Below are 25,320 nucleotides of genomic sequence, written 5' to 3' on the forward strand. Positions count from 1 at the left end.
CTTGGTGTGACAGTGAGCGCAGCCAGTTTGGTTTGCGGAGTTGGTCAGCATTCATCTTACATCTTACATCCTTCTACTCCGTACAAACAATGGCAAAAGCTCGTGTAAAATGTGACAACAAGTGGCTGATGTCCTGAAACCCCCCACACTACAACTTGGACTTGGGTCGCTGGGCCGGCACAACCAGAGGATCGTACACCGAATGAGACAGGGCATCCGTGGCCGTGGAGGAGTGAGAAAACAGGCTCTTGGCGTCGACCAAGCTCGGGTTGAGGTCCTTGACGCTCGCGCAGCCAATCAGCCTCATGTTCATCTCCATCTCGTCCTTGAGCAGCCGCATGGCGCGCTCGACGCCGTCCTGGCCGTAGGCGCTCATGGCGTACAGGAAGGGACGGCCGATGCCGACGCCCCGCGCGCCCAGGCACAAGGCCTTGATGATGTCGGTGGCGCGGCGCACGCCGCCGTCGACAAAGACCTCGATGCTGTCCTGCAGCCCGCGGGCGCGCAGCACGGGCATGGTCTCGGCGAGAACCTCGATGCCCGACCGCGCCGTGTCCAGCTGCCGGCCGCCGTGGTTGGACAGGACGACGCCGTCCACGCCGGCCTCGACGGCGCGCAGCACGTCTTCCACCGTCTGGACGCCCTTGAGGACGATGGGCATCTTGGTGACGGCCCTGAACCACGGCACGTCCTTCCAGCTGAGGGACGGGTCGATGAAGCTCGAGATGGCGCGGGCGGCGCCCTGGGAGTTGTCCGTGTCGTGGCCGGCCTGGACGCTGCTGCCTTGCTCGGTGAACTTGGACCGCATGTCCTTTTCCCGACGGCCCAGCTGGGGCGCGTCGACGGTGATGAAGAGGCCCTTGCAGCCGCGCTGCTCGGCGTGCGCCACGATTTTGCGCGTGATTTCGCGATCCTTGTTGACGTAGAGCTGCAGCCACTGGACTTGCTGGCCCTGGCGGGCGTCCATGATCTCGTCCAGGGAGCACGAGGCCAGGGTGGGGATCATCTGGATGACGCTGTGCGTGTGGGCCGCGCGGGTGAGGACAACCTCGCCCTCGGGGTTGCCCAGCTTGCCGAGGGCGGTGGCCGTGACGTAAAAGGGGATGGAGCACCGGGTGCCCAGCATGGTTGTTGAAAAGTCGACATGCTCGACGTCGACAAGGACGCGAGGTCGGAACCAGATGCGGTGGAAGGCGCTGTGGTTTTCCCGCAGGGTCTGATGGAAACAAGCCGGGGATGGTCAGCGTTGCGAGTGAGAGGAAGAGAGGTTGGGAGGTTGGGCGGGTTGGGTGGGATGGGTGACACACGATTTCGTCGTCGGCGGCACTGGAGTAGTAGCCCCATGCAGTCTTCTTGAGCAATCTGCGAGCGACGGCCTCAAAGTCAAACAGGTTGTAGCACTGGGACAAGAGCGGTTTCTGCTCCGCACGTTCCAATCGCTCGGCCTCGTCGGCATCTTGCTCTTGCTCTTGCTCTTGCGCGGCAACCGTGCTCATGTCGACCGGCCCGAGATGCTTCGACCGGTCGAGATATTTGCGCAGGGTGTCGGACGGGTGGACGGGGTCGAACTCTCGGGTCGCATCTTTGCCCTGGGCGACGGGATTGTGAGTTTACTTGCGCAGGCCACGCACGGCATGGCGTGGCATGGCGTGGCATGGAAAGGGGTGGTTGCCCGCTAGCTCACAGCATATCGTAGGATGATTTTCGATCCTCCGGGGTGCTCTATCAGGAAAATCGCCGGGTCAGCAGCCTGTCTGTCAGGGAGGGAGGGCGTCATGGCCGAGAGGCGGACGGCGCAGGCGCAGGCGCAGGCGCAGATGGGGCCAAACGAACCGGGCAGGAAGTCTGTGACGTCGTAGGCGTTGCCCTGCGGCAGAGTCAGTCAAAACGGCGAGCTTGGGGGATTTTCCGTCCGGACGGGTGCCCACGTGTATGATGACCCAGCATGACTTTGCGTCGCTGTGCTGAGCGACGTCGGCGCCCGTAAGCATGCTGTTGATGGTTTGGGTGGGGGGGGGAAACTGGTGCGAGGCCGGGGATGGGGATGGGGATGGGGATGGGGATGGGGGGCTCAGAGGAGGTTTCCCGTCTTTGAAGCAACGAAGCAGAGGCAGAGGCAGAGGCAGAAGCAGGCGGGTGCGGGCAGCTACTTGGCGGAAAGCAGCAATACGCCGTCGCCTGCCCAAAAGATAGATTGAGGCGGTACGGAGTAGAGAAACTCCAGAACCTACGTTGCAGCTTGCTTGGAGGCAGGTCCAAGTCCAGGTCCAGGGCCTCGGCGCCAGGGTCAGCAGGGCAAGGACGGACGGACTCGGACAAATCCCGACGGCATGATTGGGCTGCTCCAAGAACCCCACTTTCCCCACTTCCCTACTGACCTCGGGTTAAAGGATGGCGAGCAACGGACTTGAGTCTTGAGGAGGAGCTGGACCCACAAAAAACGGAGCGGGTACAAGGCAACGTCTGGTGACTCCAGCTGTTCCATCGTTCCATCGTCGTCAAATCGTCATCGTGTCAATTGTATTGGTACTTCCCAAGTACCTCCTAAGGTACCGTAGGTACCTAGGTAAATTAGGTAGGTAGGTACCTTATCTGTCATGCCCTGCAGAACTGCAACCCTGGCCGCCGGCATCGCCTACGACGCACATGAAGAACGAGGCCTACCAAACATGCCAAGCACAGACACATGCATTAGGTACTGAATCAGTTGACTCCTCTTAGGGTTACGCCACGGTACGCACCCGGTACGTAGAACAGTCCCAGAGCTGGGCAACGCCGACAACGCCGACAACGCCGACAACGCCAGGCTCGCCACCCACCCGCAACGTCCTCCCAGCCCAAGCATGGCCATGCTAGACGCAAAACCCATGGTTATGTTTACTTCCAGGAGCTGAGCCCCGCCCACGGATCATGGGGCTGTTGCTGTCGCTGTTGCTGCTGGGCCGACCTCGGCTGAGCACCTTGTGCTTGTCCGCCAGGGATTTCATAGGGCTGACCTTGGCCGCCATCACCACCACCGTAGTGGAAAGTCTGCTGGGGCCCCAAAGGAGGAGGGCCGGGAGGAGGTGGGGGAGGCACGAACCCCAGCGGCACGTAGCCGGGTTGCTGCTGCGTTTGAGATGCCCCGTAGCTGCCGTAAGTCTGGTGGCTCTGGTGGTGCTGGTGCGTCTGGTGCTGGTGCGTCTGGTGCTGGTGCGTCTGGTGCTGGTGCGTCTGGTGCTGGTGCGTCTGGTTCTGGTGCGCCTGTCCAAACGATGTTTGGTTTGGGGGCGGCGATTGTGCCATGTAGCTCACGCCAAACGATAGTTGATTCGGTGGTGGCGATGTCGGTCCCGGCGTCCGCCCGTACTGCGATGGGTCATACGTGGGCTGGGTGAAAGTGCTTTGTGGTGGTGGAGGACTCGAGTATCCTGGGTATCTGGCTTGACCCGGTGGCGGTGGCGACGTCGCTACCTGGTACTGTCCCTGAAAATTGGTCTGCGGATATCGTGGCCCCTGGCCCGCCTGGAACAAGGGAGCAGGTGTTGGCCGCCCACAAGTCGACGGCGGTTCTGATGCCGCCTTCGGCTTTTCTGGCTCCATTGACATGCGCTCCATCAACTCCCGCAACCGCTCTCGTTCCAGTTCTGCTTGCGAGTTCTTGCTGGCTGACCGATCCTGTTCAATGTGGTTGAGCAGCTGAGCGCCCTCGGCCCGTCGGTTGTTCACAAAGCTCTCCACGTTCTTCTCCAGGCTTTGCACAGTCTCCCGCATCTCCGCGTACCAATTCTTCGCGCTTTGCAGCCCCGCCTCGAGATCCAGAAATTCCTGATATGCCCTCTTGTATCTATTGATGGCCAACGACCGCTGCCGTTGAATGGCCTCGTACCTGCTCTGTTCCGACCTGACGCGCTTGTCCTGCAGGAGGGCGTTGAACGTGACCGTCAACTCCTTCATCAGCTGTGATTGTTTGTGGTTCGCTTGCAGCAGGCGATTCTGATGTGGCCTGAATTTCTCCAACTCCTGCTCAAACAGTTGACTTTCGTAATTGGCTATCGACTTCTTATTCAAGATCAGAACCTGCGAAATGTCGTCATTATGCACCTAAAGAGAGAAGACGACATCGGTCAGTGACTACAAGTTCACAGGCCGGGGGGAGGGGCGCGAAAAGAATCGAATCCAAGATTCAAAAGAGATCCAAAAAGGGCCGACGCCCCAACTCACCTTGTCCTTGAGGTCCTTCAAAACTTGGTTCCGCTCACGCTTGATGAGATTGAGCTTTTTTAGAATATCTTCGACTCTGCTGACTTGGTCCAACACACTTGTTCCACTCTCCCCGAAGTCGGCGTCTAGCAGATTTGGCTCGGTTCTTGAGGGACTAGACACGCGGCTACCCCTGGCCCGAGACACAGCAATCTGGAACAGCTGGTCAACTTGGCCTTCTTGAGCTGCGTGCCGCATTTCGTCAAACTCGTGCTCATTCTGTCGCAATTTATTTGCAAGCCCATTGTCGTTCCTTATTGCCTCGTCCAATGCTTCTCGATAGCTGCGGATATCGGATCTCAACGTGGTTGTTAACCGGGAACTGGGTTGCTGACTCCATTCACTTTCAAATTTTGACCGCATCTTCTCGCACACACCCTCTTCCATGTCCAGCTGCTTAGAACAGCTGTCCAGAGTTGAGACGATCGATTCCTTCTCTTTACGCAACACATCAAAAATATCGGCAGGGCTCTCGTGGTCAGCAACATCGCTACACCACTGACGGAAATCTTCGTCTGGGATGATGTCCTGGTCAAAGCCACCTTTAAGCACCTGCAATGCCCCAGGCAATCGGAGGTAGTCAAGACTTGCCGCCATCTCCCCGTTCGCTGTATCTACTCTCTCGGTCTCGGCTCGAACCAATTTCGCCTTTTCCTCATCATACAAACTTGCTGACTCGGTCACGGCCATTGGTACAATCTTGGCAAATAGGTCGGGTCCGGTGATGCGTTGCATATCCTGGCCAGCGTAAAGTTCCGTCACGGGGATAGGTTTCGAGGCGGGAAGCTTGGCGATCGGCGGGAGACTTGCCTCAGAAGGAACATTTTGATGGTATACAAAGTCGTTGTCTTTCATCGCACCGCGGAGCTTGTCCTGAACTGTTGATAAATGCCGCTTTGACAACTCTGACAGATGGGCGCCACACTCTGCACTCAGGTTTGAGTTGGCGGGCACTGAAGAAGGGAAGTTTCGCGACATTCGATCCGCTTCTTTTGCGAGGGTTTCTGCGACCTGGTATCGAGACACGGCGATGCCATGCTGATTCGAGTCATCGTCGGCAAGGCCTTGGTAGTACTGGGCCATTGAATTGAGCAAATGCGTCTTGATCTGATCACGGACGGCAGTCTTGGTTAGTGCTGTGAGGTGGCTTGGGGATTGTTTCTCGATGCATTTCTCAACATGTGCGACCGGCACCTGTGACGGGGTGTTTTTCTTTTCTTTCGTTCTCTTTTGATTTTCCGTACCTGAACCATTATCAACCAAACCTTCTCGAAAATTGCCCTGTTGACATTGTCTTGAACCCCTTCAATAGCCTGGCCGTAAAGGTAGCCTGCTTGCGAAGCCAGCTTGGCAAGCAATGCCACCTTTTTGCCATCCGCCACCTGCTTCTCCAAGAAGACTTCTTGTGCCTGGGCAAGCAAAATGCTTATCAATGTCTTGACTGTTTCCCGGCTTAGGTCGAAGGAAGGCGCGTGAAGAAAGTTTTCGTTGATATAAGTGTACATTCCGGCCGAGGCCTGAAACGAGTGGTAGGCAACTTTGAGACGTGACTCCTCGGCCCGGTTTTGGAAAGCTGCATGGCATGACAAGACGGCGGAGATGTTGAAGATGACGGATGCCTTTTCGAATGCCAGAGAATATTGCATCGTTGACTTGTGGGTGAAGGCGTCAAACCTGATACGTGAAAGGGGGGGGTGTGAGCAAGCTTCCAAGGTTTGGGCATGTCGCCCGTGGTTGGGAATACATCGGCACCTGTTTCATACCAAGTGAAGGGGATTTTAATGTGCTGCTCATCAACGGGGAATCGCAGATCGAGTAGCTCAAGCTGACCGTAGTACCTATACAACATGTCGCGGCCAGTTGTGCTCTCCTTGCCGGCCCCTCGCATATCCTGCCGCAGGCGGTTGAGGGTGGCACACTCTTCAGCGTAGCGCTCGGGGTCGTCTCCGTAGCTCTGGCGTATATAACCCTTTAATGGACCAACCCAATCAATGTCAACAGTGGCCTTTAAAGGCACCGAGATCATTGGCGACTGCGGCATCTTTGCTGCGCAGAGTTCCCCCAATGGCGTGGTGGCGAGGAACTACGACCCAGGCCCAAAGATGCTCCCAACGTCGGCCCAAGGAGAGGCCGCGAAATCGTATGTTGACCCCCAGAGGCCGCAGGAGCTATGCAGGAGCAGGAAGTGCAAAGACACGGCATCAGCAGTCAGCTGCAAGGCGAGGCGTAGCTCACGACAGCAACTCTTGCCGAGCGCTCAGCAGTATGATTCTCGGGGGACGCTTCGGGAGGGATGTGGGGAGGCGGCACGAGTCGTGGCAATGAGCTCGGAGAAAAAGAAAAAGAGAGAATAGAAGGATGGAACGGGTCGGGTCGCTTCTCATGCAGCCCAAACCGCGTGGCGTGGTGCGGGAAGACGCAGGTACTTGTTTGACAAAGCGGATCAGGTGATCGTCGGTTGGATGGGTAATGCGGGACGGAAGGCCGACTGGACTCGATGTTTATGAGGAGTTTTGCGATGCGTCTCTGGAGGTTAGGGAGAGAGCTGACACGGTACAGACACCGTACTGCAGAGCTTGTAAGACGGTTGTCTGCAGCAAGTGGGTTGGACCAGACCGTATCGTAGCCCTGGGATGGCAATGTTATGTCGAAGTAAGCCTTTGGTCGGGCTGGGGGGATGGAGAAGCGGGGTCTTGGTTGGTTGCGGGTTGCGGTTGAACAGCGTCCCATCCCCATCCATGCCAGACGATCACGAATCTCGATCCTTAGTGGACGCAGGTGGTCCGGCCTCGGTGGTCACTGCCGTCCAAGCTTGCAGTCCCTACATACATACCTCCCAGTGCCAAGTTAGGTACGGAGGGCGGACTCTAGTAGTGTCTGGTACATGCCCGTTTCAAATATGACGCAGGCAGGCGGGAAGCACGGAAAGAGGCGGCGTGGTGGGGGGGAGAGGCGGGGGACAAAGTACCCCCGTGGTATCTGAGGTTATCCATATACGGACTCGGTTACTCCGTAGTCCGTACGTAGGTACATAGCACTGAGCAGTCTTCCACAGCCGCCGATTGTTTCAATTGCTCCTCGCACGGTGCAGCCAGTTGTCCACTGTCCAGCAAACACCAGACCCATCATCGGAAACCCCCAGCCCTTTCCCACGCTCACGCAGACAGACAGACATACACATGCCCATAATAGAGTCTGGTCCTTTTTGAAATGGACGCATGCAATGCAATCAACACATGCCATCCTCGATCCTTTATCACGCCAGTCCACAGCAAGTCCACAGCAAGTCCACAGCAAGTCCACAGCAAGTCCACAGCAAGTCCACAGCAAGTCCACAGCAAGTCCACAGCAAGTCCACAGCAGTCCACAGCATAGCCAAGCATCCAACAAGTCGACACGCAACCCATCCATCAATCATTCGACAGGCATCATGGTTCCGACATGTCCGTCTGAACGGCGCCACGAGCTTTCAACCTCCGCCGCCGTGGTAAAAGCGTCTGATGCTGTCTGGTTTTGCAGCGGGGACCACCAGGTCCGCTCCGCTCTCGCAACTTGTACGGAATGGTTCATGTTTTAGTCTCTGCAATCTCACCCACTAAAGCCAGCAGGATGCCCCCTCGTGCATAATGCAGGTGACGGCACCCAGCAATTCGCATCCGCCATTGGCCCACTCTTGCCGCTGGCAAACAGTAAGCTATCGATTGATCCTCGTTTTCACGGGCCGAATGGGTAAACCTGCCCCAACTGGCCCCGTCAGGCATGGCGCGTCGTCTGGCGGGCGATACAACCCGATGGTCTCTATTTGCTCGTCTGGAGACGCCGACTTCTATCGCATAAATCATGGTACTACGGGGTGACAACAAGGCGGGCACGTAATACTGGCGCAAGAGGATCAAAGACTTGAGCTGAACGAAGTAGGCCGCACCACATGTTACCACCTGGCTAAAGTCAAAGTCTCAGCAACGAATAGGGCGTCTGGTATGCAAAGATTTAAGCGCTGCATTGGTTCGACTCGCACTGCCAGCTGATTCGAAACGTCCTTGACTTTCATTCTTGCAAACATTGCATTCCCAATCTGCCGCACAACACGGCCGTTGTAACCAAAACAACACTCCGTACTGCAAGGAGACGTTGTCAAGTCCTGTCGTCCCCCGTCCAGCTCAAGTGATGCTTCATGCGGCGAAACCGGGGACCCGGAACACGCCTAGGTGTACACGCTCTCGGTAAAGGAATTCACTTGCAAACCCCTTTCGGCCATCTCGGCCCCTTCCAAAAATGACATGGGCATGCAAACTAAATGACCCTTGATTTGGGATAGCTTCTCGCGCGCTTCATCGGGGGGCATGAATTGGTCGTAAATGTGGCCGGCTTTGACACCCCTGGGTGGTAGATAACGATCGTAGTCGTTGAAGTTCTTGACTAGTCACTTGTTTTAGCATCTTGCATCTGCCAAGGACGCAGCAGTGTCCAGCATTGGGGCTACCTACTGTGATCATCAGGATCGGCATGGAAAACATTGCGGAAGAGCTTTGTGTTCTTCTCTGCCTGTCCCATCCACTTGTCCCAAAGCTGGTCCGACAATGGGTCGGAAACAAATTCCCACGAATCATCCCTGTCGTAAACGTCGTTTTCCGCCTTGACGGTGGGAGGCTGGGCATTGATGTCGTCTTGGGCGTCAAAGGCTTGCGGGGGCAGCAAGCCAAGATGCTCTCGCCAAAGATAACGACGCAAGGTGGCCGCATGATAACCTGCTTCGAATGGTTTGCCGTCCATAGTAGTTTGAATCCTGCGACCATCTTCCATGACGATGCTAAGCTCGCTATCGTGGTCACCGAGCTGGCTTCGGTCATTCAGGTTGCTGGATCCGCAAATGACGATGCGGTCGTCGGCAATAAGGAGCTTCGAGTGAACGTATAGCTCCTCCTGAATCCAGTTTTTAATCTCCGACTCTTCGTCTTGACGATTATCCCACGGCTCATCCTTCAGCGAGCCTTCCGCCTTCATGGCATGATGGGCAACACTTGCCGCTGAGATGACTTCCTCTTCTGGCTTCTCTCGCTCAAAGGTCTCTCTGGCACGCATGGCATCCTCTGCTGCCTTTTTTTGAGAGCTCCTCATGTTGGATTGGCGCCTCTCCCTTTCCGCCTTGCGGTGCTCCTTCCGCCTTAAGCGTAGTTCGGAGAATCTGCCGCCATCTTGCTCCCCAGAGCTGCTGCTGTCATAGCCGTGTACCCCGCTAGCCATGATTTCCTCGGCTTCGGCCCGTTGAACTTGCTGGTAGCTGATACCCGTCTTCTTCTCAGCTTCGCAAATGGCATGCGTCTTGTTCAGACGGTCGTAAGATCGCAAGTTGAAGAAGAAGATGTGTTGGGTGGGGTCGACACCCTCCTTCTTGATTTGCCCAAAGATGGAGTGTTCTCCTCGACAGATCGACTTGTACTGGTAGTCCATGATGGCTCTGGTTCCGGAGGCCGCATTCTCGCGCAAGTCGCCGGCGAATCCTGGAATGGCGGGGATGATGATGATGATGCGGAACTTGCGGCCCTCCTTGGCTGCTCGGACGACTGCTTCCACCATGGCTCGCCCGATCGTGTTGTGGATCGGGTATTGCTGGTCGCCAGTAGCGGTGATGAAGAATTGGTTTTCGATGTAGACGTAATGCTCGGCTTTGCGAATGACGTCGATGTAGGCATTCTGTATAGAGTGATCCTTGAGGATGCCGCTGGACCAGTCAGCGCTAGATCGTACGAGTTGCGCACGAACAGTGCCCCTGCCGTCCAAGCTCTTGGTGCTGAGCGGCGACAGAGGATGCTTAATGTAGTCGCCAACGGGATGCTTGGGCCTCTGGACGCCCACCAGGTCCTCGTCGTCACCCTCGCGCCCTTCGAGCATAATCCAATCATATCTTTCATCCCGCTTGTACTTGTCTCTTTTGATAAAGTTCCAGCGAAGAATGAAGTGCTCGGCCATGTCGTAGACGCAGGGTCCAACGACAGCCATGGAGACATCATGCCACGGCATTCGACCGTACTCGGCCTTGCTCAGTTCATTCTCCTCCCAGTCTTGTACCTTTTTAAAGTCCATGATGCGGTTATTGTTGAAATCTTGGCCCGGCCATATTTCTTCGGAAACGCCTTCGGGGTGCACATCGGAAAGAGGATGCTGATGGGCGTCCCAACGGCCAAAGCACAAGTCTAGCCCTCCAATAAAGGCAATGGCGTAGTCAATGACGATGAACTTTTCGTGATGAGCCCAATACATGGTCATGTCAGCAGCGTTTTCGAAGACGTTGTGATCGGGATGCCTCATGACCCGAATGTTGCCGTGACCAGGCGTGCCCTCTGGGCAAAGCGCATCAAGAGCATGCTTGGTGTGGCGAGAGTTGCAGGTCAAGGCGGCTTCGACCTCCTTGTAAACAGACACGTAAATTTTTACTCCAGCCTCTGCTCTTCTTTTGAGGACCTGGTCCAGGCGATAGTCCTGTTTATGGTACGGCGGTCGTCGCAGAAACAGTTCGGGAGATAGCCACCAGCCGCAAATATAGATGGATTCCCGAGCCTGCTCCAGGGCCACGGAAACAGCCCAGAAGTAGTCGCGGCCATCGACGTACCACTTGACAAGGTTGCCGTCCCTTTCAGGAAAGTAGGAATTGAAACGATGCGATTGACATATGGCAGAGCGCTTCTCGTCGCATCGCTGTTCGTGTTCTTCATCGTGACGGTGGTCTTTGTTAAACTGTGGTCAAGGATTTTAGCAGACGTCCCTTCTCTCCATCCCCTTCGGCCCTCCCTTTTCTTCTTTTCTTCTTTTCTTCTTTTCTTCTTTTCTTCTTTTCTTCTTTTCTTCGTTTCGCAGTCGTTTTGGGAATACGCACCAAGTTTCCAAATTTACCAATCTGATGTCTACAGAGGAAAATGTCAACCGGCCTTGGAGACTCAAGGCAAGCAAGGCATGGCAGGGCTGTCGTCAACGTACTTTTTGTGAATCAAGGCGACTTTGGCGTCATGAAGCTTGGTGTCGCTAAGCTTTTCTTTCAAGTCGTCCATGAACCCCGAGAACCCGGTATGGTTCCCGGGTTTTTTCTCATCCCCAGGGATAGCACGGTCATTGGGAATTTCCCCAGTCTTGGACATGACGCGGTTCGGGCCGTGGACCTTGCCAAATGGCTATGTGCAACAGTTCAGCTCAGGTCAGGGGTCGCCGCAGCGTACAATGGATGGGCAAACAGCTCTTGAAGCTTTTCCTCTGTGGTCGACTTGTTGATTGCCAGGGGGGTGATTTGAACAAGCAACCGAGATTGGGACCGCAGACATCAGGTCAAACTTCAACAACAACGGATTGAGCATTGAACGACATAGGAATAGGAAGAAGAGGAGTAGCTGCCAGCAGTCTCGCGAGTTGACCAAGGTTCGAGGTTTCAACCAAGCCAAATGCAGCATGAATGACTGCTCTCTCTGTACTCCGTACTACAGTACGTCGAGGTACGAGGTACGATTGACACATGGTTGGCCTAGCCCCTCGCCACGGGCCAGGGCTAAGTGCAGTTGACCCTCCCTAACTTACTACTCGTGCCGTAATCCGTACTCCGTACCTAGGTACCTACCTACCTATGCACCGTGCCAGCAGACCCGAAGAGTGGGGCAGTTCATTGTTGTCTGGTAGCACCAGACAGCGTCTGGGACATACCAGGTTACAGGCACAGGGCACAGGTGACAGGTGACAGGTCCCCGGGAAGCGTTCCTCTTCCGCCCCCTGTCGCTTCTCATTCTAAACTTTCTACCGGACGGATTCAGGCCCCAGCAGACACACGACTGGACCCCCCAGCCCAAAAGTGGTGCGAGGCAGATGTTGCAATGTTCGGAAAAAGCCTCCATGTGACCGCAGATATCGCTCTGGCAGTGTAGTCAGAGAATGCGCCGCTTACCTGACCTGCGCCCCGTACCTGTATACCTAGGGGTACCTTGGTTAGTCCCGGCAAAGTTTTTAGACGACTCAGGGCCCCCTCACGTGACTGCTAATGCCCATATGCATCGTATCATGCCATGCTCAAGGGGGGGTTGAGCCGGGTAGCAGTGACGTCAACTACTAAATCGGATGACCATCCATTGCCATGGGACCGCTCGGCTTACTGACTCGAGTCCGGGGGGGGGGGGATCTTTAACCCTGGTTCCAAGATTTTAGCAGCAATCTTTTGGATTTTCATGTTTATATTGAAAACACCAATTTCTTCTTTTGGCTGCATTCCATCTAGTATGGTACCTAAGCTACCTGTCAGGTCAACAACTGGCAATCGAGCAAGCGACGCCATTTGGGGCCGGCCAATCACTGACGCTGGGGAGTGCGTAACAGGTACCGAAGTATCTGTACCTACCTCTTAGGGAGATACCTCCAAAGATACCGACGGATTTTCCCGCTCCTCATTGAATATATACCTCTTTTGTGAATATAAAGGGAGAAAGAAGAAAGAAAATTTAACAAATGAAAAAGAGTAATAGGAGTAGTACCAAGATACAAGGTGTCGAGCAGTTGGTTCTGAATCTGTCATGAATACGCATATAGGTACCTGTCTGGTGGCGGTTGTCAGGCCGTTTCCCCGCAGCCATGGCCCTGAAACCCCCGCGCCACCAATTCGACGTACCTGTCAGTAGTGAGTCGGTCGGTCTGTGCACCTACAACACGGCGGGGTTCAGAGTCCAGAGTCCGGCTGGGATTCTGCATGTGCATGTCAACTCAATAGCAACCTCGACTACCTCCCACCTAGGCCTAGTGTTTCCTCAGCCTCAGCCTCATCCACAAGGACAGCTTGACCTTTGGACCCTTGACATCCGCGACTGGCAAATCTATCTTCTCTCCTACTTGGAACAGGAAGCTAGCTCATTGCCAATCAGGATCCCATCATGTCTGCTCCCGTTATTCCCCCCGGCGGCACCATTGTGCAAACCTTCAGGCGATCCTTCGCAGACGTTCCCGTCGATGCGGAAAAGGACAATGCCATTGCTACTACCGAGTTTCTTGATGCTGCCGAATCACTGACCACCATGTTTGGTACGCGCTCTCCCTCTCTTCCGCTCCGTGCCATTGTGCGTTTGGCGGCACTGCTGATGTCCTTTCTGCTCATCAGATGTCTTGGGCTCCGTTGCCTTTTCCCCCGTCAAATCCGACATGCTGGGCAATGTCAAGGTAGTCCCCTTAATTTTTTTTTTTTTTTTTAAAAAAAAAAACTGGATTATTGTTGTTGTTGTTGTTATTTTTTTCTTTTTTTTTTTAAAAAAAAAGAAATCTTTCTCAGCTTCTCAGTCGCAGAGCTGAACCTGACGCGAAGTGGATGCTGAAATATGCTCTTGTAGAAACTTCGTGACCGCCAGCTTGCTGCCCCTGCCGAGTCCGAGAATATCCAGGACCTCTGCCGAAACGAGCTCAAGACAAAGAAGCATACTGCCACTGAAGGTCTTATTTGGCTGGTTCGGTATGATCTCACCACCCCGTGTCGTTTGTCGTTGTACCTGGATTGTGGGTTGCAAAGTCCTTGGAAGGAATTCAATTAACACAGAAAATGAAATCCGCAGTGGGCTTGATTTCACCTGCGTCGCCCTCAGCTCCAACATCGCCAACAGCTCTCACGAACTCGCCGAATCTTTCCGCAACGCCTACGGCCAGACCCTCAAGCCACATCACGGATTTCTCGTCAAGCCAATCTTCAGCGCCGCCATGAGCGCCTGCCCCTACCGCAAGGACTTTTACGTCAAGCTTGGTTCGGATGAGGGCAAGGTTCAAGAGGAGCTCCGCGTCTACCTGGCTGCCTTGGACAAGATTGTTGGCATCCTGAAGGGTTTCCTGGAGAGCAAGGATGCTAAATGGTAAAGGGATCGTTTGCGAGCGGCTGAACCAACCAGAGCGCTCAAAGCTGCTACGCAGAGGAGGCAACAACGACACGAGGCAGTGCACCACCATTTCCAACGCCATATAGAAGAAGAATATATGACTCCATGCAATACGGCTCTGCTGGTGATGATTGTGTGATTTCCTCTGGTCGTGCGACAAGACATTGAGGCAGTCGGCCGCCACACGTGCACGTCTTGACGGTGCTTGACTCTGACAAGAAGGCATTCGAAATTCCAGGATGCAGATTATAATCTAGCTACAACTAATGATTGTGGTGCCGTCGAAACCCGTGACACTCGCGCCCCTACTCGGTACAATGCCCTCTGGCGAGGCCTAAATCGCTGGGGTGCATTTCCACCGTCACGTCACTGTCCACTTGCCCGTTGACAGCCACACTAACGACTTGAAGGGATAACGAGGCCCAACATGTCATTCCACTCCATACCGTGCCGTGCCGTGCCGTGCCGTTAGCCCTCGTCGAATTTGTCGCCATTCGCCAGCCAGCCAGCCAGCCAGCCAGCTTGCCTGGTTGAGCTCGAATCCCGACCAAATCACTTTTCCCTTGTCCAATGTAGAAATCGAAAAATCTTTCTCCAGGACTTCGAACTACGAAGCGGGCCTTTCGAGTCGAGGACGAGCTGCCGCCGTAGGAATTGCTGTAGGCGCCGTGTTTCCCAGACTTCGTGTGAATCAAGACATGCGGGTGGCTGTTGCTACGTCTACGTCTTGGGCCTACATACTGTGCAAGTGAAACGGCTGGACACCCATGACAAGGGTCCAGATATTGCCCACACCGAGTTTGACCGGCCCAATTACTTGCCCTGTCATACATACACAACATGGCGACTTCACATCTCGCTCTGTTCTAACCCATGGCATTTCTAACGCTAAATCGTACAACAACATCACTCGGCAAGGTGAAACCCTCACCCCCCGGCCTGCTTCCAAGAGCTACCTACCATATCGATCTTGATCTGATGGACAGGTGCTGAGGCCGTCGAAATCGGGGCCGTTTGCGTTGCAGGGAGCTCACCGACTCCCCGTCCACCTCGCAATCTCGGCCGAGCCAGCGGGCAATGCTGTCCGTGGCCTTGCCGTACTCGACGAAGACGCTCTCTTTCGGAGTCATGGGAGGCGGCTTATCCCAGGCATGACCTTCTCCTTCCACGACCCGCACAGTAAACGGCACGTCGTTTTGCTCTAGTCGCTCAGCAAACCGTATGCCCTCGGCTAGCAGCATATCGTACTCGCATAGAATCATGTGCAGGTGAGGCAGTTTTTTCAGCAAGTCATCCGGCATCAGTCCGGGTGACATCCTGGGATCAGTGCGTTGTTCCCGGGGAATCGGCGGATAGAAATACGATGCATCTATAAGATCTGTCAGGCCGGGAGACAAGGTGCGCTCCGGTCGAGTGCAAGCTTGACGCTTGCCAGGCCGAGTAATGGTCACGTCCAAGGTGGGGTAAAACAAGATGATGCCGAGTATGGACGGCGGCGGACTCGGCAGTTTGTAGTTCCACCGAGCTGGGTCTTGCATGGCGATCCAGCTGGTCAGAGCATTCGTCGCTCCTGCTGAGAAGCCGGACAGCACGATGCGGTTTGGATCGATGCCAAACTCGGATGCCCGCGAGGCAATCTGTATGGTGGCGTCGACGCAATCCTCCATTGGGGTAGGAAATGGGTAGCTCGGTGCCAGTCGGTAGTTGACGGTGAAGACAACGGCGTCCAAGTTGCAAAGCACGGCACCGGCCCAACGAGCATCGTCGGTGCCTTGGCCCAATATCCACCCTCCGCCATGCAGGTTGATGACGGCGGCGCGTGGTCCGAAGGATATCCGTGGAGGATTCCACACCTCTGCCTTGATCTTGCCTTTGCCCTTCCAGGCTGACAAGGTTGAATCTAGCCAGATTTCTCGGGAAGGGCATGGTGCTGGAGGATCAGACCGGTTATGAATGCTGAACCCCAGGCTGGCCGCGTAGCGTACGGTCTGGGCCTTTGCGTTAAGATACCATCTGGAGCTGGACTCGAGCGGGTTGTCATACTCGTCGCCAGCCTCCGAAGGTGCAGGAGTGGAGACAGCAGTGCCGATGGCAGATGGTGTCGTGAGGGTGGCTGGAGCCGACGACGATTCGGTGCAGGTCACGCTGCGTCTCAGAGCATCCGCGCGAAGGGGAGCTTGTCCAGGCGAGTCCAACATTCCGGAACCAAGTTGGTATCCCACCGGACTCGGGCCCCGCGTTCGCTCTTTTGCGTTGTTTGTGGCGAGAATACTTTTATACGAGCAGGCTAGCAGTCGCCAATCGCAGCCGAGTTGCTGCCCAGTCATGCGCCGGGGGGGGAGAAAAGCCCCGGAGGAAAGGGTTGGCCGTGGGAAAAGAGCGAGAACTGCGACGGTGCAAGTGATTTGAGACGAGTCAAGTTGCTTTGGAGGGGAATAATTTTGCCGCAAGCAGTCTAGTCAATCAGACGTGACGTGGCGGCTCCGGTTGGCTTGCAGAGATCATACCGCAAACGCAGGATGGCGAAGACGACATGGAAGGAAGAGGCGGGGTAATGGTGAATGATGTCAATCGCTCATGAACTGAACTAAAGGCTGAGCGGTTGTTGTTGCAGCGCACCTTTTCAGCCGCGCCAACTGAGCTCGACCGTTTTGAAGTCCTGGAAGGCAGCATGACCTACCCCAATGGCAGCATGACCTGGAAGTTTCGCTGCCCTTGCTGCCAGGCCATGGCACCTGCCTATGTAGCACCGACCTGAAGGCACGTGCATGTACTCTGTACGTAGAACCTCCTACCTACCTCCTGGCAACCAAGCAAGGGGGGATGCACTTGCTTGTTTAACGCCGGAGACTGTGCAGTTGGTCACGTCATCATTGGCTCCGACTCAATACCAAGGCACGGGGCGGAGTACGGAGTACGGAGAACGGAGTACTTTGTAATGCTCTGTGCGGAGTGGATGACAAATTGAGGGGTGTGTGACGAGCGGGTCCGGTAAGATGTCATGCTGACTGACGTCAAACGGTCAAAATCCGTGGTACCTGCCCCTGACACTAAAGACACAGAAAGGCAGGAAAGAGCAGGACAGAGCAGGAAAGAGCAGGATAGAGCCATGCTGAGCAACAAGCAAGCAGCAAGTTTTTGCCTTCTGTCTCTCTCTCTCTCTGTGTCTGTCTCTCTTTCTCCCCCTTTCTTACTCCTTTGTTTTGAGCGCCATCTGTGCACCGAGTTGGAGAAATCAAAAACTTGTCCCCCAAATTAAGAAGCCGTGCCAGTTGCCGGGAACCGGGTTTAGCCTAGCCTGCCACGAGCCCATGACGGTCCTCCGCTGAGCAGGCTCCGAGCCTCTGACGGATGTTTGGCAAAAGTCCGGGCGGGCATTGAATACGTGGTACCTGCTAGCCCAAGGTGTCCCAGCGAGTGATTAGCAGAGGATGATTTATTGGGAGGTACCTAGCTACCTTAGGTTAGGTAGGTTATCCGTACTTTGCCGGTAAGCTTGCAAGCTCGACTCCCGAAGGGCTTCAGACCGCTTGCTATTTCATCTGGTGCTAGTTATTTCGTGCTGTAATTTGTCCGTGGAAGCTGTGGGGCCAGGAGCAAGTCGGAGATTGTCAGCAACAAGCCAAGCCGTGCGAGGCGAGAGAGCGCTTCAGGAGTCCTGACTTCCGTGAGGACAAAGGACCAGACGGGTCCGGGTCCAAGGAAACCTTGTTCAAAGGACTTCACGGAGGGGTTCGTTCCCACACGGAGTGGGCGAGCAGTATAATAAGCGGCGCGGCGACTGCTCGACTCCTGCTTCTCCCGTTTTCTCGATGACTTTTGGATTCCTGTTGGCCGCAGACCTCGTCGATCCGACATCTCAGCTCTTCAACCATCATATCCTAGGCACTCCAACATTAGCACTGGAGTCGACTTCTTGTCGATAAAGCAGACTGGAATACCCCGCGAGCCTAGCACCCCTCTTCCTCACGAGTATCGAATATTCAGTATTCATCCACCAACGAAGAGTTAACAAAAGTTGCCCGAAAAAGCGCATCAAAAAAAAAAAAAAAAAAAAAAAAAAAACAGGAATAGACAACCTACGATTCGCCAGGTGTCGGGCACCGAAGGTCCCCCCACGCCTGATTCGGCTCCCAACCCCGGCATTGTTACCTCGTTGCCATTTCGTGCCTGTACCACTTATTTCCTTGGCCGTATCGATCGAGCTTTGAAACCTGCCAAGTGGGAACCCGGACCATCCCTTCCGCTCAACTTTGCATTTGCAGAAAAGTATAGCGCAAACTTCAAAGCTTTATCTTCTCCGTTCTCGTCGTTTGACAACCCGCTCACGCCAACGCTCACGCCAACGCCCCTGGCAGCAATGCCAAGCTCCTCTGTGTTCGCTCCGGTGGCATCGGCCTTCGGCTTGCCCCGGTCGTCGCCCAGTCGAAACTCCAGTCCCCTCAGGACCGGCGACGTCACAGAGGATGCCAATTACACAGCAACCTTGTTGACGTCAAATGCTTCGGGAATCACCAGCCCGAGCCCCAGTTCCGCGTCGCCCGCTACTCCTTCCACGCCCCCATTCTCTGCAAGTGCTTTCGGCAGCAACAAGCGACTGCCCAAGATGAACGACGGCGCCGTCGACGTCGTCAAGAGCTCAGCCCGCTCCAGCCTGGAGATGCTCAGCCTCAGCAACTACCGAGCCGATCTGGACAGGCTCAACGACAAGTCGCAGCGTTCCAGCATGGACAAGAGCAGCAGAGACTCTGGCCGCTCTAGCCTGGACAGTGGCCGCACAAGCTCCAGCGCCGATTGGCCTGCCCACCCTTATGAGCTCAACCCCATCTCCGAGCTGGACAAGCTTCCCCTTGGAACAGAGGTCAACTTTCGAGCCAGGCTAGTCACCCAGCGACAGCTGTCCAAGAACCTAGACTTTCTCCTCTTCCGTGACCAGACGCACACCGTCCAGGGCGTCCTGTCTCGGGAGTACCTCGACATGGTACGGTGGGTGCAGAAGCTCAACTCGGAAAGCCTGGTCCAGGTAAACGGGACCCTCAAGGCCCCGCCCGAGCCCGTTCGTTCGGCGACGCATTCCAGTGTCGAGGTGGAAGTGCATTCCATACTCCTGGTCAACGCTGCCCAGGGGGCGCCCTTCACAAATTACAAGCCCCCCGAGACTCTTCGCAACCGCCTGACGTCCCGGATTCTCGATCTTCGTCACCCGTCCAATCAAGCCCTGTTTCGAATCCGCGCCCTTGTGGCGCGCAAGTTCCGCGAAACTCTGGAAGAGCAGGGCTTTTTGGAAATCAACACCCCCAAGCTGCAGCCCGCTGCTACCGAGAGCGGCGCAGCCGTGTTCAAGGTAAACTACTTTGGCCGAAATGCCTTCCTCGCGCAGAGCCCGCAGCTGGCCAAGCAAGAGGTCGTGTCGGCCGACTTTGGCCGCGTCTTTGAGATCGGCCCCGTCTTCCGCGCCGAAAACTCCAACACGCATCGCCACCTCACCGAGTACACCGGCCTCGACCTCGAAATGGCCATAGAACACGACTACCACGAGGTAATCGCCGTCATTGACGACTTCCTCAAGTCAGTGTTCGCCGCCGTGTATGCCATGCCCGAGTTGAGCGAGGTCCAGAAACGATGGCCCAGCACAGAGTTCAAGTGGCTGGACGAGACCCTGATTCTCGACTTTCAAGACGGCATCCAAATGCTTCGTGACGACGGCCGAGATGTCGAGATGGTGGATCTGTCCACCCGAGACGAAATTCGCCTGGGCCAGCTGGTCAGGGAAAAGTACGGGACCGACTATTACGTCCTGGACAAGTTCCCCACCAGCGCCCGGCCCTTCTACACGCACAAAGACCCCCAAGATCCATTCTGGACGAGGTCTTTCGACATCTTCATCCGAGGACAGGAGGTCTGCTCCGGCGGCCAGCGCATCAACGACGCCGCGGAGCTGCGGGAGAGCATGAGGGCCTCGGGCATCGCGGAAGACGGCATGCAGGACTACCTCGACGCCTTTGATCTCGGCGCGCCTCCCCATGCCGGCGCCGGTCTCGGCCTGGAGCGCATCGTGGCCTGGATGCTGGAGCTCGGCGACGTCCGGTACGCCTCCCTTTTCCACCGCGACCCCAAGTCGCTGCCCGAACAAGCCCCCGGGCTGCCGCACCCGGAGGCCGACACCACCAAGCCGCTCCGAGACGGCGCCATGCCGCCCGTCGAGAAGCTCATTGCCAACTACGGCGACGCCTCCAACACGTCTTGGCTGGACGAGCGGTTCGAGATCTGGAGACACCCCACCGGCGCCGCCGTCGGCTACGTCAGGCAGGACAAGTTCGCCATGGTCACGGGAGACCCGCTGTGCGAAAAGTCGCAGTACAACGACGTCGTGGCCGCGTTTGTCAAGTTTGTGGAGCGCGACCTGGGCCTGTCGCCGGTGTGGATGATGGTCTCGTACAACGTCCAGAAGATCCTCGGCCAGCAGCTGAAGTGGCGCACGCTGTCCTGCATCGAGGAGCAGAGGGTGGACGCCAGCAAGGTGCACAGCGTCAACGGCAAGGGCCCCAAGGCGCGGCGCGTCGAGCGCGAAGGCGTCAAGATGCAAGAGGTCAAGCCCGACGCCGACCTGATGCGGCGGGCCGACGAGGCCATCGCGGCCTGGAAGGCCAACCGCAAGGGCAAGCAGATGCACCTGACCGAGGTGCGCCCCTGGGTCGACATGGACCACCGCCGATACTACGTCGCCGACAAGGGCGGCAAGATGCTGGCCATGGTGGTGCTGGCGAAGCTGTCGCCCGAGCACGGCTGGCAGGTCAAGTGGGCGCTCGACTTCCCCGGGTCCGTCAACGGCGCCATCGAGGTGCTCATCGAGCACGCCCTGTCGACCATCTCCGGCCAGGTCACGTTTGGCGTGGGCGTGTCGGAGAAGATGACGCCGGGGGAGCACCTGCACGGCCTGCGCGCCAAGTTCCTAGCCTCGGCGTACGCCTCCATAGTCGACAGCCTGGGCCTGCGTCGCAAGGCCGACTTCCGCAGCAAGTTTGGCGCCCTGGGCGACGTCGTCTACATCTGCTTCCCCAAGCACGGCCTGGGCCTGCGCGACATTCAGCACATTGTCAAGTTTTTCCAGGACTAGACGGGACGGGACCTTGACAGCCGCCGCATCACCTGCTGCCTCGAGTCGCAGTCATGGTCCATGAGCCACGGCGGCAACATTGGGGAGACGGGCTCTCTTCTCGCCGGGTCGGGGAAAACCACGACGTGGAAAGGAAAGGGAAGCGTTGGCGCACCTTTGTCTGGGATCCGCACCCGAGCATGTCGATACGACACCTTTTCTCCTCCTCCTCTCTCTCTTTCTCTCTCTCTGTCTCTTTTCTTGCCTTCCTTTTGGTTTGTTTCGGGTTGGGTTTGTTCAGGCTAGATACCACGGCTTATATAAACAGGTGCATGCGCAAACTCTAATAAACTCTATTTGGCGAGCATTGCGTCACCCGCCCGTCCCGTAATGACCAATTACATAGCAAACCACGGGACTGATTGGTCGTGCTCGGTCGTGACTGTGACTGTACGCGCACAAAACACCAGCACACCAGCAGCACATGCACATGCCACCTCCCATCACAGCGGCGCTTCTCCACGAAACAAGGCTTCATCAAGTTCGGGCCAGCAGCGGCGGCAACTGCAATTGACGCGTCTTCAGTATCGACGGGACCACGGCTTGTGCCGCCTCATTGATTTACTCAACCCAGAGCCCAGCGTCCAGAGCCCAGTGCCCAGTACCCAGTACCCAGCGTCTCTCTACTAAAGGACAAAAACCCCCACATTGGCGCGCCAGCCGGTGATTTCACCCTTGGGTAGCAAAAACTTGCATTTTCGCAACCAGTCTGGTTTTTCATGTTCCTCTATTTTCAGTTTTCATTTGGGTCACCTTGCCCGTGCTCTGAACCGTCCAAATTCCGCTTGTATGTATGCCCATGCCTATGCCAATACAGCTGGTCCAGTGAGCCCGTCCTTGGGTGCGCAAGAAAAGAAAAGAAGAAAAAGAAGAAAAAAGAGAAAAAAAAAGGGGGGAAAGAAAAAGAGAAAAGTACAATTTCCTTCATGTTGGATTCTTTGTCTTTCTGAGCCGGGTTTAGGCCGGGTTTGAGCCTCGTTTGAGCCTCGCACAAGGGCTTCGCTTTGCAGTCGCATCGAGTTTGCCAGGGCCCGACCATGCCTCGGAAGTGAAAGGAGATGCTCTTTTCACAGAAAGGGGGAAAGGGGGAACACGGGATTTTTTACCACCATCCCCAGGGCTATTGTTCTCCGCGAGGTGACCCTTGGTTGCTGTCGCTGCCTCCTCCAGAAAAGCGCTGCCGTAGCCAGTTCCACGCCCCGGGACCTGATTGCCGGCCATCCTCCCCATCGCTGTTGCCGCGTCTATTGCCTTCCGAGGGGCTCCTCTGTCGCATTCGAGCACCTTGCTCGGTCAGCGTTGCCGCTCGTGGACTCGTTGGCGAGTGCGATGTCCTGCGTTGCAGTCGCCATGCTTCGTACCCAACTGTGGTGGATGCAGGCCCTCGATCACGGCTCTCGTAGTCCCTCTCCCTCTGTGCGTTGGCGACGTTTTGCAGAGCCTCGTCCAGTCTGCCACCACCTTGATGTCGTGACTGACCACGAGAATCCAGGTAAACGGACGACACCATATCAGCTGCTGCTCTGCCCGTGGGCGTGTCGGCCCCGCCGTCGTACCTGCCGTTGAAGACTCTGGATTGATCCGAGTTTTGACGGCTGAAGCTCGCCGGGGGTCGTCGGTGGAAAGGCGCGTCATTGCCCGACGCCGAGGTGCCTGCATCGCCCTGGGCGTCTCCAGGTGTGTTGCGGCTCCTGCCCCTGTTGGGCTTCTCGATTGGCGTTCGGCAGACTGGACAAGTGTTGTGCTCCTTCAACCACAGGACCACGCAATCTTCGTGAAACCAGTGTTTACAGGGCAGGAAGACGGCCGTCTCCCCCTCCTTCATCTCGTCAATGCAGATGGAGCACTCTGCCTTGCCGCCTTCTCTCGCCAACAGATGCTCGTCCACGGGTCTGCGATCCAGCTTGCCCAAGGCTTCTTCTGAAGCTGGAGGCGCCGCATTGGACTGCGGGTTGGCTTCCATGAGTTGCGTGATGATGCGATCCAGTGCCTCTTGCGAATAAACGGCGTCGCCCATCATTGCATTTGCTGGGTTGAACAGGTTGAGAATGTCTTGCAAGCTTCTAGCGAAGCCAACTTGAGGACCGCCCTCGCCAGCACCACCGGGAGGGGCCATGTCTCGTATGACGTTGGAAAAGATGCTGTTCCGAATAATTAGCCTCTCCAAGAATACAGACAAGGAGGGGTAGCAGAAACGAATGCAAATGCCCACGGTAGAGTGGAGCAATGGTCTCTGCATAGAAAGCGTGGATTAATTCCCCGAGGGGACTTCAGTCACTTACGCTTGAAAAGGATCTACGTCGCCCCGAGTATTGGTGGCGTCATTGCCTTCAGCATGATGGTCTCGAGGACCAAATGCTGGGCCAGAAATAATAGTGACGGATGCGGTACCTCCCCCAAAGGTACCGGATGTAAATGTGGTGCGATGAATCCGTGGTGGAGCAGGGTCATCATTGTGTTGTCTATCAAGAAGACCGCCGCCACCTTCGGTCCGTCGGGGTTGGCCAAAGTTCTGGATCATGTGGAAGAATCGTTCAAAGACTGGATCTATTGACGGGTCATGATGTCTCTGGTCCGAACCTCTGCGAGTGCTCCTGCGAAAGTGAAAGCCGTGGGGCCCCATGTGCTCTTCTATATCGGCTTCATCTGGATCCGAGTCATCTGCGTGACGTAACGGTGGCAGGCCAGGTGATGTGGAGTTTGAAGATGGCGTTGTAACTCGAGGATCGTTGTCCGGGTCGACCTAGGAAGAAAAAGACGTGAGTATAATACTGGGCAGGTGGGTCGATAGGCAAGTAAAGTAAAACCGACGCACGTACAATTTCGGTTATATCGCCTTCACAGCGGGGGCATATCAAGCCGTACTCGTCGCGATACCACTCGTGCGAACAGGCGTGACAAAAGACAACCTCGCGGCCCTGGCTGGCATCCAGCCAGTCCCGAGAACTTTGAGATGCCATATGTGCGGTCTAGGTCTAGATTTTGTGGTCGCAAGCAGTAAAGGCACGTAGTCCTCGGCTGATGGTGAGGCTGGCAAACTCGGATCGCACAGAAGGCCAAAATGAAATGTGCTTGGCGATGTGGTTGTAATGGTTGGGCCGAGAAAAAGGGGGGTGGAGGGCGATTAAAGGAAGGGAAGGGGGAAATCAGTGGCACACCCTTCCACCGGCCCGCAACTGCAGATGGACCGGACCAGACGCCGTCGGGTCGACTACAGTCACCGGAAACTGATGGAGCCTGCTAGAAACTCAAGGCGCAAGCGCTGGGGGAGGGAGGTGCCTCGGGCGTATTATGTGATATCTGGTCAACTGGGGGGGGGGGGGGGGGGGGGGGGGCCTTGTGGCAAGGCTTAGGCGTCAACTGCTTGGTAGGGCGAGGAGAACAGCGGAGACGGAGGGATCGCATAGATGTTGGAGCAACCAAAGGAAAACGCTATCGGCAGGTCAGCAAAGGTGAAGAGATGATGCTGTCAATGAGAACGGAAGTGGGAGCCGGGCGGTGCCGCATCGCCACCATAGGATGCAGGATGGGGACATAGGTAAGGTAGGTAAGGTAGGTAGGGTCTGGTGAGATTCGGGGGGACACGGGGATACGGGGATACGGTAAGCAGCACAAACGACGGAAGGGTCTAGGTGTACAGTACACACAGGTCAGAGCGAGTGCCGGTCAGTCGGTGCAGGTATCAGCGTTTGGTGGAACGGTTACTCGGTCGGAAGACCGTGCAGCAAGGGGACCAAAGGCTGGCGGGCTAAAGGCTGGCGGGCTAAAAGCTGGCTGCCGGAAGAAAAGAATGGAGTCTGGTGTTGCTAGAGTCTGAAGTCTGAAGTCTGAAGTCTGGTACCGACGAGCCAAGTGCGGCGGGGCGCTGGATGCTGTGGGCCGGTGGCACTGGCAGTTGCAACGCGTTAGGTACATGCCAACTAGGTACCTACCTAGCCTACCTTGGGTAATGCACCTACCTACCACTTTAGTATTGAGTCTGCCGTATACATGACGTTTGTCAGCAACGCTGCAGCGCTCTTGCTGTCTGTGATTAACCCT

The 25,320-nt window shown here is 56.0% G+C and overlaps 8 protein-coding genes across 8 annotated transcripts; 2 read left to right on the forward strand and 6 right to left on the reverse strand.

Moving 5' to 3' along the window:
• Positions 1 to 148: 148 nt before the first annotated feature.
• Positions 149 to 1,991, reverse strand: UV8b_00922 (uncharacterized protein; the record flags this gene model as incomplete). Its single annotated transcript, XM_043138420.1, has 5 exons — positions 149 to 1,216; positions 1,308 to 1,589; positions 1,685 to 1,722; positions 1,834 to 1,867; positions 1,929 to 1,991. The coding sequence occupies 5 exons, from the start codon at positions 1,989 to 1,991 to the stop codon at positions 149 to 151; spliced, it is 1,485 nt and encodes a 494-aa protein (XP_042994354.1).
• Positions 1,992 to 2,877: 886 nt separating this feature from the next.
• UV8b_00923 (uncharacterized protein) lies at positions 2,878 to 6,283 on the reverse strand (the record flags this gene model as incomplete). Its single annotated transcript, XM_043138421.1, has 4 exons — positions 2,878 to 4,083; positions 4,204 to 5,349; positions 5,487 to 5,916; positions 6,006 to 6,283. 4 exons carry the CDS (start codon positions 6,281 to 6,283, stop codon positions 2,878 to 2,880), a joined length of 3,060 nt encoding a protein of 1,019 aa, XP_042994355.1.
• A 2,163-nt stretch (positions 6,284 to 8,446) lies between these two features.
• On the reverse strand, positions 8,447 to 11,375 carry UV8b_00924 (uncharacterized protein; the record flags this gene model as incomplete). The annotated part of the gene is made up of 4 exons (XM_043138422.1): positions 8,447 to 8,661; positions 8,730 to 10,977; positions 11,117 to 11,144; positions 11,218 to 11,375. The coding sequence occupies 4 exons, from the start codon at positions 11,373 to 11,375 to the stop codon at positions 8,447 to 8,449; spliced, it is 2,649 nt and encodes an 882-aa protein (XP_042994356.1).
• A 184-nt stretch (positions 11,376 to 11,559) lies between these two features.
• On the reverse strand, positions 11,560 to 11,745 carry UV8b_00925 (uncharacterized protein; the record flags this gene model as incomplete). The annotated part of the gene is made up of 1 exon (XM_043138423.1): positions 11,560 to 11,745. One exon carries the CDS (start codon positions 11,743 to 11,745, stop codon positions 11,560 to 11,562), a length of 186 nt encoding a protein of 61 aa, XP_042994357.1.
• Positions 11,746 to 13,139: 1,394 nt separating this feature from the next.
• UV8b_00926 (uncharacterized protein) lies at positions 13,140 to 14,103 on the forward strand (the record flags this gene model as incomplete). The annotated part of the gene is made up of 4 exons (XM_043138424.1): positions 13,140 to 13,287; positions 13,364 to 13,422; positions 13,590 to 13,708; positions 13,809 to 14,103. The coding sequence occupies 4 exons, from the start codon at positions 13,140 to 13,142 to the stop codon at positions 14,101 to 14,103; spliced, it is 621 nt and encodes a 206-aa protein (XP_042994358.1).
• A 976-nt stretch (positions 14,104 to 15,079) lies between these two features.
• On the reverse strand, positions 15,080 to 16,321 carry UV8b_00927 (uncharacterized protein; the record flags this gene model as incomplete). Its single annotated transcript, XM_043138425.1, has 1 exon — positions 15,080 to 16,321. The coding sequence occupies one exon, from the start codon at positions 16,319 to 16,321 to the stop codon at positions 15,080 to 15,082; it is 1,242 nt and encodes a 413-aa protein (XP_042994359.1).
• A 2,162-nt stretch (positions 16,322 to 18,483) lies between these two features.
• On the forward strand, positions 18,484 to 21,240 carry UV8b_00928 (uncharacterized protein; the record flags this gene model as incomplete). Its single annotated transcript, XM_043138426.1, has 1 exon — positions 18,484 to 21,240. The coding sequence occupies one exon, from the start codon at positions 18,484 to 18,486 to the stop codon at positions 21,238 to 21,240; it is 2,757 nt and encodes a 918-aa protein (XP_042994360.1).
• Positions 21,241 to 22,399: 1,159 nt separating this feature from the next.
• On the reverse strand, positions 22,400 to 24,239 carry UV8b_00929 (uncharacterized protein; the record flags this gene model as incomplete). Its single annotated transcript, XM_043138427.1, has 3 exons — positions 22,400 to 23,420; positions 23,562 to 24,022; positions 24,099 to 24,239. The coding sequence occupies 3 exons, from the start codon at positions 24,237 to 24,239 to the stop codon at positions 22,400 to 22,402; spliced, it is 1,623 nt and encodes a 540-aa protein (XP_042994361.1).
• Positions 24,240 to 25,320: the final 1,081 nt, after the last annotated feature.

This window comes from Ustilaginoidea virens, chromosome 1, assembly GCF_000687475.1.
Source record: "Ustilaginoidea virens chromosome 1, complete sequence".
In the NCBI taxonomy this organism is placed as follows: Eukaryota; Fungi; Ascomycota; class Sordariomycetes; order Hypocreales; family Clavicipitaceae; genus Ustilaginoidea; species Ustilaginoidea virens.